Source organism: Leptopilina heterotoma, unplaced genomic scaffold (genome assembly GCF_015476425.1).
Source record: "Leptopilina heterotoma isolate Lh14 unplaced genomic scaffold, ASM1547642v1 Lhet_95, whole genome shotgun sequence".
In the NCBI taxonomy this organism is placed as follows: domain Eukaryota; kingdom Metazoa; phylum Arthropoda; class Insecta; order Hymenoptera; family Figitidae; genus Leptopilina; species Leptopilina heterotoma.
The window spans coordinates 1,153,375-1,169,225 of NW_025111202.1; the positions used below are offsets into that span (position 1 = coordinate 1,153,375).

Below are 15,851 nucleotides of genomic sequence, written 5' to 3' on the forward strand. Positions count from 1 at the left end.
TATCCCTATCGTTTTCCATCTCATGCATTTCGTTCCCGAACAATTGTGCGTTGGTCTTTATGTGCCACCAGGATCCAGGAAAGTAAACTCACTTATCGTCAAACCTGCTTATAAAACCGTGTAATACGTTAACAGGTGTTTTTAGTTCTTCCAATCTAAAACTATTATTGTTTAAATTTTGTGAATTTTATACTATTTTTAAACAATATTTACACATGAATATTTAGATAGTTAAATATATTCAATTAACAGTTAGAGAGTTTATGAATATTATTTTTTAATAACAAATGTAATATTTTATGAAACTGTTTATCATATAAAATAAGTGTAATATAAATTTTATTACTAATTTTATTTGAATAGTTTCTTAACGGTATATATTTTACAATTTTATTCTCTTTTTATTTTAATATAACAGATTAGCGAAAATGTTTGTGATAATTACATTCCTTTTAATTTCAACAATATGGAAAACTGGAGAAGGAAAAGTGTTCAAGAATCAAAAAGTAAGACTTCAATATTTTAAGTTTATAATTTTATCCATTTTATCCTGACATAAATTTGTATTGCATATAAATTATGTGTAAAAAGGCAATATATTCCTTATTTTTTTATAAACATAGTTGATTTTTTTCACCGTTTTGCAATAGCTGTTAAAGTATAAACAAGAAAAAGTGACGTATTATTTGCGATGAATCATTTTAATTTCTTATTGATTATCCTTATGCTTTATCTGGTTTTTATTTACATTTGCAACACGTACATTTTCAGAATTTGCATCAACCTGGTGGATTGAATGAAAATCAAATAAATACTCTTGCTCAGCTGTCGAATTTGACTCATATGGATGAAATTTTAGATAATATTTGTGTCGAAAGAGTTGTAGGGACAGAAAAACATGAAGAAGTAAAAGAAGTAAGATATTTAATTTATTCGACAACCACTACAGGAAAATTTATTAATAAAATAAAATGTTTTTAATTTTCTATATTTTTTATAGTACATACATAATTCGATGGCAGATCTAGGATGGTCTGTGGAAATTGATGAATTTTATGCTGATACACCAATATTCGGCAATTTAAAATTTAGCAATGTGATTGCAAAACTTAATCCTCATGCCACAAGGTATTTGACGTTAGCTTGTCACTATGATTCGAAATATATGTTTGGAATGAAATTTGTTGGAGCCATAGACAGTGCTGTACCTTGTGCTCAATTAATTAATACAGCCAAAGTCATGAATAAGCAGTTAAATTCTGTCAAGAATGTAAGTAACAATAATACTTATTCGTTTGGACTTTAACGATGAAATAATTGAAACATTAACCAAATTTTTTTTAAATCAGCAAGACGTGAGTCTAATGTTCATTTTCTTTGATGGAGAAGAAGCATTTGAAACTTGGGGACCAACAGATTCAATTTATGGAGCAAGACATTTAGCTAAAAAATGGAGTAAAACGCCTTCTTTACAACATTTGGGCAATAATATTTCGGAGCTTGACAAAATAGTATATATTTGAAATAATTTAAGATATTTAACCATTTTTTTAACAAAAAAAAGTTGCTTTATCTCAACACGTTTTTAGGATCTACTAGTTTTACTGGATTTAATAGGAGATTCAAAATCTAAATTTCGCAACTATTCTACGAATAAAAAGCGATGGTATGAGCTATTATTATCGGCTGAAGCTTATCTAGCTAGTTTGGAATTATTTGAAAACTATTCTTATGGATACCAAAAGTATTTTGAGGAGTACTCTACACCATCTTATATCGAGGATGATCATATTCCATTCCTAAAGCGAAGTATATTAATTTTTAAAACATTTCTATGCATGTATTTGTTTTATTATTATTATTAGTATTTATTTTTATTATTTACGTTATTAATTTTTTCTTTTCTTTAGATGTACCAGTTCTTCACATCATACCCTACACCTTCCCAGAAATCTGGCATACTGAGGACGACAAAAGAGAAAATATTGATTTGCAAGCAACTGAAAATATCAACAAAATTCTTCGTCTATTTATAGCATCATATTTACATATTAATGTTTAAATATGTTTTAACATTTTTGTACTTATATTTGTTTATTTCATGTTGAACGTGAAGAGATTTACTTGCCCAGAGAATTTTAAAAACAGTTATATAGATAATTGAAATTATTTAAAAGTAATACACTGGAAAGGGTAAGTGTAGAAGTATGTGTTATGCCCAGAATTTGCATAAAATTTTTTAAAACGACAAATTTTATCTAGAAATCATTATTTAAATCAATCAATATTATTGAAATTTAAAAATTTCTCGAAAATTAAAGCTAATTATTGGATGTGTGTTTTTATTTCATAAATTAAATTGCTTTGTGTCAAAGAGTATACTACTTTTTCTTTTTGAACATATAGTTTCTAATATCTATTTGTAAATAATTTTTAAAAAACAATAGACTTAATTTTTTAGTTATGCACAATCATGTGAATACACAAGTTATTATTTGTAAATAAGTGAATTCATGCAAATTGTATACAATTTCTATTGTAATATTTTACTTGTAAATAAAAACTTTACGAAATACATCAATTATTTTTAAAAAATTTGTTTCTTAAGAGTATGCCAAAGTCAATGCGATTTTTAGAGCTTCAAACATGCAAAAAATGCATCGACTTTGACCTCAAAACTATAATATTCTCGAAATTGTTTGCACAACAAATAAAAATATAATATTAAAAAGATTATACGATTATAAATAATGTTTGAACGAGTAAAATGAGCTATTGTTAGTTAAATTTGCATAAAAATTGTAGTTTTTTCATTTAAAAGTTTACGATTTCAATTGGTCTTATGGCCTATCTCCAATAGGATCCTAAAGCATGCGTTGCGCCGGTTACTATGGTAACCAATGCTAAAATCGCCAAAATCAACGCAACGTATTTAAGGTGCTTACATACCACTAAATTTGATTGGCTGCGACGAATATTCCACTTTCATTTAAGAGTGTGTTAGAGAAGGATAGGCATACTATTCATCCTTCTCTAACACATTCTTACTGATGCGTTTGTTGTATATTGTGGACTCAACTTAGTTTCCGTTTGCGATTGTCGCTACTGTGTTCTTGCTGTCGCCTTGCTTAGGCCTTTAATAGTAATACTATCTAGTGGCAGTTTTCTGAAACATTCTTACATACCTACGCTACGCCTATTGTCAACCAGCCATCAGGTCATATGTGTGTCTGGAATGAATTTTAGTTTACGCTAAGTTCTTCCATGGTTTTACAGAATTTCGCTACTTGCGAATTTCGCGGGACGTCTGTTTATTTTATAGAAAAAAGTTTTAAAAGTTACAGTGACTGTTTTCCATCCTTTTTTATCAATAATCACGAGACGAAAAAAATTAACACATTGGAAAAAAGAAAGAGGTGAACGACGTGTTGTCTGTGCAATAGAGGCAGGCGTGTCAAACGTGTTTCAGGCAAACACCGACTACAAAAAAAAATTGGCTTCATGTGGTTTTCTGTTCACTTTGAAAATGTTTTAATTAAATTTTTTATTTCTTCTAAACGCGTATCATAATTCATTAAAAGTGTGAAGAAAGAAGACATCGTCAAAAATATTATTTACGAGGAAACGTAAAGTTATTTTGGTTTGACAGCAATAAACTGCAGGCAGGATGCTTAAATTTATCAGAGGGAAGGGTCAGCAACCCACAGCAGAACGTCAGAAGCTGCAAAAGGATCTCTTTGGATTTCGTAAGGTTAGAAATGTTAGAAGAAACATACAATGTTAGAAGTAACATTACAATGTTAGAAGAAATCGTCATGATTATCTCATCTATTTTCTTACTGAAAAGAACATTAAACTTACTTTGTATTGGCTTTATGGTATAAATTCTTTTTAAAAAGAAACATTATAAATTCTAACCTCTAAACCTGACATTTAATCTTTTTTAATTTATTAATTTATCTAAAAATTCTACACCTTTAAAAAACAGTAAAATTAAAAATTTAGTTACAATTTTCAGAATGATTAAAGAAGTTATAAACAAGTTTAGACTCTAATTTGTTGATATAAAAATTAATTTATGATTAAATAAAAAAGAAATGATTTAATTCTATATACAATACAAAAGTTTGATTTTATTATATAAAGTAATATAAGTAGTTCGATGTAGAAATCTTTTTTAAGATCAAAATTTTAACAAGATTTATATGAAAATGTTTTCTATATTTTGAAGGTTTAAAACATCAGAAACTGCATTAAGTATCTAAAATAAACCAATTTTAGAAATTAAATCTTAAAACCTATAAAATTATAAACGTCTTCTTACTATAACCATAAACCGTTAACTTCTCACATTTTATTCCATGATCAAGAAGCGTTTCAAGTAATCTATGCCACAAAAACACCGTTTGCGTGACAAATCTACATTCTTTTTTTTGTGTGTGAGTTCTGTATTTTGTTTTTTAAAATAGCTGATAAAAGATGCACTTATTGTTTTATATGTAATAGTAATTAATTTTTATAAAGTAGTTCCACTTTTAATTTTATTAAAATTTATATATGGCTTAAAGAGAAATAGACAGTCAATTTTATGAATTTTATTAACTAAAATAAATTGAGTTTGACGAGTGTGGGTATTAAGTAATATTAATTTTTATTTTAAAGAGCAACAGTAAGAAATTTCTTAATCATATTTTCTTCTTTACACTTACATTCCTCTGACAATGCAGTATGCGTTGACACGATTTTTTATTCTTGAAACCTTAGCAATGATTTAATTCCAATCGTTCAAGTATGTCATAACGAAAGTCAAACACAATTCATGTCAATACTAACAAAAGTTATTGACTTTTATCCCAGACTTGATAAGCATTTATTGAAAATACTAAACTAAAATTAGTTAAACTGGAGTTTCTCCAAATTGATTAGCAAAAAAGATAAATTTTTTCTAGTAACACTTAAAGTATTATTTGTAAATTGAATTTCACTTTATTTATTTATTTGATTTTTAAATTTGGACAGTTTTTTAACTTCAATAATTACAAAACTGCGGATAAAACATTCATCTGCTCCGAAATGTATTTTTTTCGTTTATTTCAATATTTTTTCTTTAACTATAATTAAAGTAAAACTGTAAATCCCATCAAAGATTTAATTTAAAATTTTATTTTAAAGATTAATATTTAATATATCTACTTTGAGAATAGTTTAATTAAAAGTTAATAATACTTTAGAAGAGGAGAATAAAGTATGAATCCTGTTACTGTTCACATTAGTTTTTTATTCGGGTGGTAAAATTCAGTATAATAGCACTAAGAATTATTTGTTAAATAAAATTATTTATTTAAAAACTTTGAACAGTAATTTCTTAAAAACTTATCAACTGCGTTATGATGGCGACAGATTCTGATTTAACCAAAAGTATTACTGTATACGTTTCTATAGTATGTAAAACTTTCACTGCTTCAAATGATGGTCTGAGAAGATTTGTTTAAATGTCTTTCTCTAGAATATTGTTCTATAATTTCCACCTCATGAAATTTGAAATATTAAACAAAAACATTCTTTTTTATTATAAAATAAAATAAAATAAAACAGAAAATAAATTAATTTTTACTCATATATTTTAAAGAACTTTTTTTTAGTTTATTAATGTTATATTTTGTTACTGTCATACACATTACAATCTCACAATAATGAAGGTTTCTGTAAAAATAGTCATTTTCCTAATGACTAATTAAAGCAATAACTTACATATAATATAACATGTTATTAAATATAATATTTTATACTGATGACGATTTATCGATGAGTCATGAATGTGGTGAGCGTCTATTTTTAATAATTGAGATTTGTCTAAAGATAAATAAAAAATTTGAGTTCGTTTTAAATGATTAAAGTAACGAAAATTAATAATCTCTCACTAAACACATTGTTTATGTTTGAATGTTAGTTATTTTTGACGAAGAAAGATCATCAAAAAAGATGATTTGAATTATTTTGCATTGCTTGAAAATAGGCATTCTCATCTGTGAGAGAAAGTAAAAGCAGGCAGTGCTAATTCAAATGGTGGTTGTTATAATTGTTTTCACTATATTGTTAATATTGTAATTTTCTATTTACTTATTAGATAACAAGATTTATTTTGCGATAGTACAAATTTATTTAATTGTTTTTTATTTTTTAGACTGTAGAACATGGCTTTCCGAACAAACCAACAGCTTTTGCTTGGGATTCAAGTCTACGACTTATGATCATAGGAACAGCATCTGGAGCTATAAAAGTGTATCCTTTTTGTTTAATTTATTCGTATTTTTCAGTACATTGATTTCTTATATTTGTGAATAAAAATAATAAGCCAGGATGACACTAAATTTTTGTTAAATTTAAGTTTATACTGCATTACTTTGTTTAAAAACTATGTCAACCGATTGACTGCTTTTAAAAATATGCATAACAGAAAACTTTGAATAGTACTTCAGGTTTGGGTTATCAGCAACAATTAAAGACTAGTGCTAATAAAGAAAAAACCCTACTACAACTGCTTAGGATAGTTTCTTCATGCACTTACGTATGTTTTTCCTTTAAATCTTTAATTATTTTCATAAAATAATAAAAATTTCACAGGACTTTAATTATTTACAAATTTTTTTTTATAAATTTCGTAAAATAGAATATTGTAAACAAATGGATTTGAAAGAACTTTTTCGAAAATTATTAAAAATAATCGATTTAAAGAAGAATTTCAGTTCAAAATTCTTGAAAATAATAATTTAATTGATAATGATTTTATCATTCAGTCATTTTTAATTATTATAAAACACGAAGAAATGGATAACTCCGAGTCGAAGTCCGTATTTTTAAATACTTTCACTGGTTCAAGCCCTGTGATAATTTCCTTAACAATAAAAAATTAATTTAAAAACAGTTTTGGAAGACCAGGTGTAGAATTTTATGGACATCATAAAAACGAGAGTGGAGAAAAAAATGCAGTTACTAAAATTATTGCCGTTCCAAATGAGGTAAGTCCATTATCATATCAATGTTAGAAAATATCTTTTCATAATTTTTCAATTTTGTATGTAAAAATAACGTAATTGAATGAGTAAGATAAAACAATGTACTTTTTACATTTTTCGTCACACATATAAAGCAAATAAACAATATGTCTTCCCTTTGATTTATGCTCAGGCTTCAGAAAATAGGCTCCTTTTTCTAGGAAGATGTCTATGTTTAAAAGTAACTTAAAGTATCTATGTAGTCTAATGTACAATATTTAATATCCTATTGATTGGAATATTTTTACTCGTACGTTTTCACAGAAACACTTAACGAGTTGATAAGGGAAGGCGATTTGAATTTAATTTAAATTAGGGCACTCAAAGTCTATTTACCTTGAATAGTTTTCTATCTATTAAATAAAAAAGGTAAACGTTTCTTTAAAGTAATGCATTTGGCGACCTATATAGAATTTTTATATTTCATTGAGAATATTTTTATCAGCCTCTTGTTTCGAGCATAGGCTTAATATGATAAGATAATAATTAAGTAATGTAATATTATTTTTTAAAAAATATTTAAAATATTTAAAATTTTAAAAATGTTAAAAATGTATTAAATGTATTAAAATTACTTTATATGACCTATATTTAAAAATTTACCTGATTTCTATTTATCAATGGTAAAAAATAGTTTTTAAATTTTAGGGGCGTTTGGTTTCACTTTGTGATGAGAATTCTCTTCATTTATGGGAAATCAATAACAATTCTGTTGTGGAAACAACAAGCTTATGCTTGGAAGGTAAACTAAAAAAAATATCAGCCATTTGCCTGGAATCTTCAAACGAACATCTCCTTTTGGGAACGGAAGGTGGAAATATCTATTTATTAAAATTGAAAACTTTCACAATATCAGAAACAATGATTTACCAAGACGTTGTAATGCAGAAGTAAGTTTAGAAAAAAATTTTACATGTTTATTGTTTAATTGAACGGAAATAATTTTATTTATTTATTTTTTAAATTTAGTGTTCCAGCAGATTACAAAATTAATCCTGGGGCAGTAGAAGCTATTGCGGAACAACCTGGCCACCCTGACAATATTTTAATAGGATATAATCGTGGTTTAATGGTTCTTTGGAATAAAGCAACTCCAGGTGCCCAACAGGTATGTTAAAAGTACATTTTTTGCTTTTTTTCTATGGACCACCAGTTATAATAATTGTAAATGAACCACTCATACTCATAACTGACAAATATTCTAATCTTCCGTTGAAAAGAACAACTACATTGCAAGAGTCATTATAATAATTTTCCTCTTCTTCTTTACATTACCAACATCATTAATAAATTGTTTCAACCTGAGTCAAAAACACTAATTTGATTTATAATCTTTTTTTTTATATTTAATTTTTCAGTTTAAAAACTCAAAATTAAAATATTTTTTATATGAAAAATTGCTTTTGTGTTGTCCGAGAATTTACAAAAAATGGTGGATGTAAAATTTCACGAATGTTGAAAAGTTGGTATCTCTTCTTCTGACTGTTGTTGTTGTTGTTGTTTGTGTCTTTGGTGGTTTTGGCGAACGTGTGTACGCAGCTGATGGGTTTATTTTCGCGTGCACAGACCTTCATCTCAAAGAATCAACTGGAGTGGGTTTATTGGATCACAGAGAACAGATTTATTTCATCTCACAATGATGGCTCTTATTCCTTCTGGAGTCCAGGAAGTGAGGAGATTATGGAGCCCAAAACTCATTATGGCCCTCTACCTTGTAAATCGATTTCGAAAATAGTCGTTTATTCCACTGCAGAGTAAGTTTTCAGTAATTTAATAATTATTATATTAAATTAGGTGTTATTAATTTGACGCGTTAATTAATTTATCAACAATTTAAGTGACGGAGAGATGCTTATATTTTCTGGTGGAATGCCACGAGCGAGCTATGGTGACAGACACACGATAACTGTAATGACGAACAGCAAGCAAGTGGCTTTTGACTTTACTTCTAAAGTCATTGATTTCTTTGCTGTCTTGCCAAAGCAATCTGAAGAAGAGAAGGAAAATAATACAGCGTTGGGATGCCCTGAAGCTCTCGTTGTTCTTGCTGAAGAAGAATTAATTGCAATTGATTTAACACACCCTGAATGGAAAATGATGTCTTTACCATATTTGGTATCACTTCACGCTAGTGCAGTAAGTTTCTCTTGTTCTGAAAAATTTTGATGAATTTTATTAGAGTCTTGTAAAAAACTTTGCTTGTTTTTCAAAAACTCAGTTTAAATTCAGTATGTAAATTTCAGGTCACCTGCTCGCAGCATGTTCCAAATGTTCAACAAGATTTATGGAATGCAATTTTATCTGCTGGAAAATTACAGACAGAACATCTTTATTCAGACAAAGAATGGCCGATTGATGGAGGAGTTGTATTATCGAAAAAAATTGATGAGACTGAGCAAACAATGAGAGAATTATTACTGACAGGTCATGAAGATGGGACCGTACGCTTTTGGGACGCTTCGAATGTTGCCTTGACTCCTCTATATAAATACAATTCATCACTTTTGTTCACCGGGGAACATTTAGATGTATTAGAACAAGCTCCAGAAGATGATGAAGATGAGTGGCCACGTTTTAGAAAGGTGGGCACTTTTGATCCTTACTCTGATGATCCACGACTGGCCGTGAAGAAAATTCTTCTGTGTCCACTTTCATTGACTTTAGTCATTGCTGGAACAGCAGGTCATGTAATTACTGCTCGTATATCACCGGAAGCAATTAATAAAGAAATTAAAGCAATCACCATGAACTTGGTGAATGATAGAGATGGTTTTGCCTGGAAAGGTCACGATCACTTACCACCAAGAACAACTAGTATTTCTTTTGCTGTTGGATTCCAACCGCAAACTCTGCTGCAGTTGTATCCTCCAGCTGCAATAACAGCATTGGCTCTGCAAAGCGAATGGGGACTTATTGCGGCTGGAACCGCTCACGGATTAGCTCTGTTTGACTACGTAAGAGCAAAAGCTGTGAATGTCAAATGCACACTAAATCCTAATGGTGAGTTTCTTTCTTTCTTCAAATGAAAATTTAATAAATTATTCCGTCATTCCACAATTAAAACTTATCTTTCTTTAGATCTATCTGGTGCTGGAGATACTCCGATTTCTAGAAGAAAATCATTTAAGAAGTCATTGAGAGAATCGTTCAGAAGATTGAGAAAAGGTAGATCACAACGTCGTGGAAATGCCAGTAGTCCGACTCGAAATACTGTTCAAGAAAAAAAGAAAGAAACGTAAGTGCCACACATAAATTTATAATCATTTTCATAATTTATTTATTTATTTTTTTTAATTTAAAAGTAAAATAGATAGTAATAATCTAATTTATTATATAATTTAATTTTAGGCCTACCATTACATCTTCCCCAAGTGCAGAACTCTCGCCAGGAGAAGTGATAAAATCAGTTGAGAGACAAGTTGAAGCGAGACCTGTCGATGATGCTCTTGGTTCAATGGTTCGGTGTCTCTATTTTGCTAGAAGTTATATTATAAGTAGTAAGTATTACTCAACAGAAAAATTTCATATTTTTACTTAAATTAAATTACAAGAAATCTTTTATATTATAATTATAAAACTTATTAATATTGTTATTGTTATTGCAGTGCAAAATACGACGCCTACACTCTGGGCCGGTACGAATAACGGGACAGTGTATGTTTTCACTTTAGCAATTCCTGCTGGAGCAAGACGTAAGGAAGAAGATGTCAATTGTACCTTGGGTAAAGAAATTCAACTAAAGCATCGAGCTCCTGTAATTGCAATTACAATTCTCGATGGGTCCAGTATTCCTCTGCCAGAAGCTTTTGAAGTTGAAAAGGGAGTTAGTTCGGGACCAGACATGAATTCTCCACACAGAGTTGTCATTGCCAGCGAGGAGCAATTTAAGATCTTTAATCTTCCATCTTTAAAACCTTTTTGCAAATATAAATTGACAGCACACGAGGGTTCACGAGTTAGAAAAACAGGATTTGCTAAATTTTCTTGTTCAATAGAACCTTCAGGTCTCCATGAAGAAACGTGCCTTCTTTGTCTTACAAATTTAGGAGAATGTCTAGTGCTCAGTGTTCCAGAATTAAGAAGACAAGTCAATACGGCAGCTATTAAAAGAGAAGATATCAAGTACGTTATGTTCAATATAATTTTTTTTACATGACTTGGTTCTTCTATTTTGATTTTTAAATTGATGTGTCCTTCTTATATTTTCAGTGGAATTTCCTCTTTGTCATTTACAAGATCTGCTGAGGCTTTATATTTACATTCAAGTTCCGAGCTTCAGCGAATTTCTTTGACACCTTCAAAAGGAGTTAGAGCGTATTGTGCGTTGAGCCTACCACCGAATGCCAGATCGCTGTCGACGGAAACGAAGGAAGAGAGCATAGAGCAAGAGAGTACAGAAGATGGTACAGAAGATGAAGCTAAAGATGATCAGTCGGACTCTGTTACGAAAAATATTGCAGAGAATGGAATAATTGGGTCAAGTAAGTAAATTTCATTTAAATAATGATTTTTAAAATAATCTTCCATCAATCACAATCAGTTTATATGCAATACTCATTTTTCATCTTAAAGAATTGTATAACTCAGATGAGTGTTTTTTGAAAATCTGCTTTGCTAATTCATAACGAATCACTGAATTAAAATTTTTGTTAAATTGTATCTATTTGCTTTATCAAGTTTATGTCTTTGTGAATTAAATATTTAAATGTTAGTTTCGAATTCTTACACATTAATTTTAGCTTGTGGTGAAGATTCTCCTAAGGAGCCTTCTCTAAAGCCAGCTGCTAGTACTACAGATGTTAATGGAGATGATGATCGTCAAGATCAAAATTCTGTCGGAGATATTACTATTGACAGTGTCAAAGATCATTTGCTGTAAGTTATTTATGAAGTGAATTTTATATTATAATTTTAACTTATTTTCTCGATTTTCAAAATATTGTCAACTATTTTTTCAGTAATAGTTCGCTTTTTAAAAATGCGACTTCATCAGAGGACCTTCACAATCGATTAGCAGGACTTAAAATGGACATAACTTCAAGAACGTCAGAAACAGCGACTCAAAATCAAACAATTGTTGTGAAAACCACAACTGTCATATCACAATCGACTACTAACGGAACAACTAACGGAGAAGTTGAAACCATTCAAGCGAGTGAAGGGTCACATGTCAACAGTAAGTCTGCTTCATTGTTATTTTATGAGCAAAATTTAAAGAATATTACAAGTTTTTTTATTAAATGTAAAAAATCAGTGATCAGTAAGTTTAATTCAGGCAATTTACTTTTTTGAAAAATGTTATTAGTAATATTATTATTATGTGCTTTCTAGGTACTACAGTAGAAAGAGAAATTAGTAGTGGAATAGAAACAACAACGACGCACGCCACAATCACTCTACCTCCTGATGTTGAGGTCAGAATTTGAGTCTGATTATACTTACTGAGTTTGAGGGGAAAGAAACTTAATTAACTTTAGCTTTTTAAAATATTAATAAAACTAACAGCTTAGCATGATATTTATGTTGCTTATTATCATACTAACAAAAACCTTCTTACATATGTAGCTTACAAATGCTTTATCACAAAAAAAATTTAACTTTATAAAAGTAGCCATTTTAACATATAAATACATTATTCAATCATTCTTTTGCTTTACTATTTTTAAATAGGTATTAAAAGTTTATTGCGTATTAATTAAGAGGGAAAACCACATTAGGACGCTGACTCTGATTTTTAGCTATTTTTCGGCAATTTATTTTGAAAGGGATAAAATTATTCAAATGAAATGGACGAATGACAACTATTGGTCCTGGAGCTGCGCTGTCCAAGTTATGAAAAAAAATCGATTCTTTGAAACCTCTAATGTGGTTTCTCCCCTTCAGTTTTAATCAACAATACATTCATTTAGTAAAATATTAGAATATGAATTATATGAATTATTAATTTATATTACAGCTTAGTGCTGCAGAACTTGCCAAGTTAGAAGTGACCACAACCACAGTTACAACTGAAAAATCAAAGGCCCCTCTTGCAAGACCAGAAGAAGTTAATTCTTAGTTATTTCATAAAAGCAAAGTTAAATAACTGTTCAATATTTTTATCAATCGATGAAATGAAGTTAAGTGCCTTTACTTAACAAAAGTGTACAGTGACGTTGTTGTTCTTTTAGATCATTTTTAAAAATATTCCTATGGACAATTTTAGCAACTCCGTACAGAATTTTAAGATATGAAAAAGTTTAAATTCAATAACTTTGGCAACGAGTTATGAAAATTAAATTTGGAGATTAAACTTTGAAATAACTTTTCTAATAATTAAGTATCTTATAACCTGAAAGTATAGTTATAATATTAAAAGTAGAATCTTCCTATTATATTTTTAATATTCACTGTTGTTGTTCACTGTACACACAGTTTTTATAGTAAACAAGCAAGCGAATTAACAATTTTTTATATTCACCAGTGTATTCAAAATAATAATCGCATTTGATTAAGTAGGATACAAATTTTGAAAAAGTAATTTTCAAAATTTTACCGTGATGACTGCAAAAACCAGGATTTTACCAAGATAAGATTTTATTTTAAGTACATAGAAAGTATTTTAAAATTACAAATTAAAACATTTTTTGAGAAATCGGTGATTTTGAAATTTGTATTAAAAAATCACGACTTTGTGCAATAACATTGCTTGTATTATTCCGGTTATAATTGTTCATATATAGCTGTTTCTTGATCCTGGTAGTATTTAATTTTAAGAAATATTTTATTGCCTTTTTGTTGACTTTTGGCAAACAAGATACACGTATTATTGGAAACAAATTTTATTTGTTTAATTTACTGACAATGATTGTAATTTAGGTATGAAAATGCATTATTTTTAAACGCAGATGAAAAATAATCGTACTTATAAAAAGAAATATCAAAGTTTTACAAAGCTTTTTTAAATCATTTTATATAGATATATATAACATTATATGATAATGTTGAACCAGAAAGAGAGACTAACTGTAAAAATTTTACTCTTAGATGTACAGAGGTAAATTACACTAAAAAATGTTAACAGCCATACCAGTCTAAAATTAGATATGAGAAATGAGAATTGCTTTATCCAATTCTGGACTTATTCCACTACAGTATTCAGGTTGCCTTACCTTTTTCTCTAAATAAAATACAGAGAAACTTTATATATTTTGGATTACAAAAAACATATTTTTTATATGCAGTTTCTTTTGTTCGTTTTACATTATAGTCAATTACTCAATGCTAATTATAATCGTCATAATGTATTATAAAACGTTTTGAAACGATCATTGAAATTCACAAGTTTAAAAAAATATTTATTAAATTTAACAATTGAAAAATGGATTAAAACAAAAGAAAGTCTATTAGTATTTGTTGAAGCTTTTCTTTTATAGATCGAATTAAGTATGTGTATACTTTCTCATTATTTCAATTCGAAACAGAAATATAACATATATTCTTGAAATGTAAGAAAAGTTAATTGACTGTTTCAATTCGTTGAAAAATTAATTTGGTGCGTAAACATGTTTTTAATCTTATGTATGGTCGTTTAGATAATTTATTTGTTAAGTTGGTGGAGGAAATTTTTGTATGTACTATCTATTTTTTTTAATTTCTGTAAGCTAGTAGTTTTTCATTTATAAATTAATAATATCAACCTGAGAAACTTTTGCACTTTTGATCTCAAGATTATTGTCATTCAAGAAACTTTCTATTCATTCCAATTGACAGGATAATTTTAAAAAAATATTTATTTTATAATCATATTAGAAATTGTTCTCGTTTGTATTTAGACTATCAATTTTACAATTAAATACAAATGAATTTTGTGTAAAATAAATTAATAATTTTTCTCTTTTATCTTTTTAAGCCGAAAATAAATATTTGATTATTATAAATTTCATCAATTATATTTAAGCTCTTTTACAACGAAAAGTGAAATATTTTATATAAAATATTGCATTGTGCCTTTTTTTATTGTGGTTATAACTTGTTATAAACTAAACCGCCAACAATTAAAAAGAGCTTACGCGAAAAACACCGTCGTTTTCGTCAGCTCCTGGATGCTATTATTCTTTATTAAAAATTTCAATTTTAAAAGAAATTAAAAATTTATAATATGATGATAAAAAATTTAAATTGTTGTTTTTCGCGTAAGCCCCTTTGTTTGCCCGCGGTTCAATTTTATATTATATAATATAAACATTTATTCTTCATATCATCTATACAATTTCTAAGCGTATTTTATCTAATTTAAATAAAATATGAAAAATCTACTTTCTACGCTTATGTGTACATGTATTAAAGAAACAATTTGACTACAAAAACAAAAAAACGGAACAAAATTGAGAACAAGTGTTAAAAATGTAAAAAAATCACATTTACAATAAAATTTTATATACATTTATATTTTTTTAACAAAAATTTGTCAATTTAAATATTGTATGACTGAGAAGAATTTTTACTAATTACTGTTTATACCATAATGTTAAGACATTCTTTTAATATAAAAAAAAATGTTAATGTATTACTTTAAATAAAAGTAAAGTATTTAGTTTATTATTATTAACTACAAACAACTGCTTCACTCATGAACCGTAAACTTTGATTTCTACAGAAATATATATGTATTACAATTGTAATAACACTTTATACTAAATTAAACTTCTTTATATTTCTGAATTATCTAAACTCATTTCTTATTTCTTGTTAAAAGTGTTCATTTAAATGTTGCCAGAATAATTTGAAATATTGATGGATAAAGGCGTGTTCACA

The 15,851-nt window shown here is 28.1% G+C and overlaps 2 protein-coding genes across 7 annotated transcripts; both read left to right on the forward strand.

The window, feature by feature from the left end:
• The first annotated feature begins 7 nt into the window (after positions 1 to 7).
• On the forward strand, positions 8 to 2,379 carry LOC122512151 (glutaminyl-peptide cyclotransferase-like). 5 transcript variants are annotated; one of them, XM_043627845.1, is made up of 7 exons: positions 8 to 120; positions 419 to 506; positions 772 to 915; positions 1,001 to 1,270; positions 1,350 to 1,511; positions 1,590 to 1,809; positions 1,911 to 2,379. In XM_043627845.1, exons 1-7 carry the CDS (start codon positions 23 to 25, stop codon positions 2,060 to 2,062), a joined length of 1,134 nt encoding a protein of 377 aa, XP_043483780.1. In that variant the 5' UTR covers positions 8 to 22; the 3' UTR covers positions 2,063 to 2,379. The 5 variants fall into 5 exon arrangements, with proteins under 5 accessions (XP_043483780.1, XP_043483781.1, XP_043483783.1 ...); XM_043627846.1 differs by having other exon boundaries at positions 69 to 135; XM_043627848.1 differs by lacking the exon at positions 8 to 120 and adding an exon at positions 165 to 289.
• Positions 2,380 to 3,182: 803 nt separating this feature from the next.
• Positions 3,183 to 15,483, forward strand: LOC122512200 (lethal(2) giant larvae protein homolog 1). Of its 2 annotated transcripts, none has more exons than XM_043627912.1 (16): positions 3,183 to 3,751; positions 6,185 to 6,282; positions 6,926 to 7,019; positions 7,704 to 7,945; positions 8,025 to 8,163; positions 8,595 to 8,809; positions 8,894 to 9,191; positions 9,299 to 10,055; positions 10,134 to 10,290; positions 10,404 to 10,552; positions 10,661 to 11,177; positions 11,265 to 11,536; positions 11,795 to 11,930; positions 12,014 to 12,231; positions 12,387 to 12,469; positions 13,012 to 15,483. In XM_043627912.1, the coding sequence occupies exons 1-16, from the start codon at positions 3,668 to 3,670 to the stop codon at positions 13,111 to 13,113; spliced, it is 3,561 nt and encodes a 1,186-aa protein (XP_043483847.1). In that variant the 5' UTR covers positions 3,183 to 3,667; the 3' UTR covers positions 13,114 to 15,483. The 2 variants fall into 2 exon arrangements, with proteins under 2 accessions (XP_043483847.1, XP_043483848.1); XM_043627913.1 differs by having other exon boundaries at positions 8,622 to 8,809.
• The last annotated feature ends 368 nt before the right edge of the window (positions 15,484 to 15,851 follow it).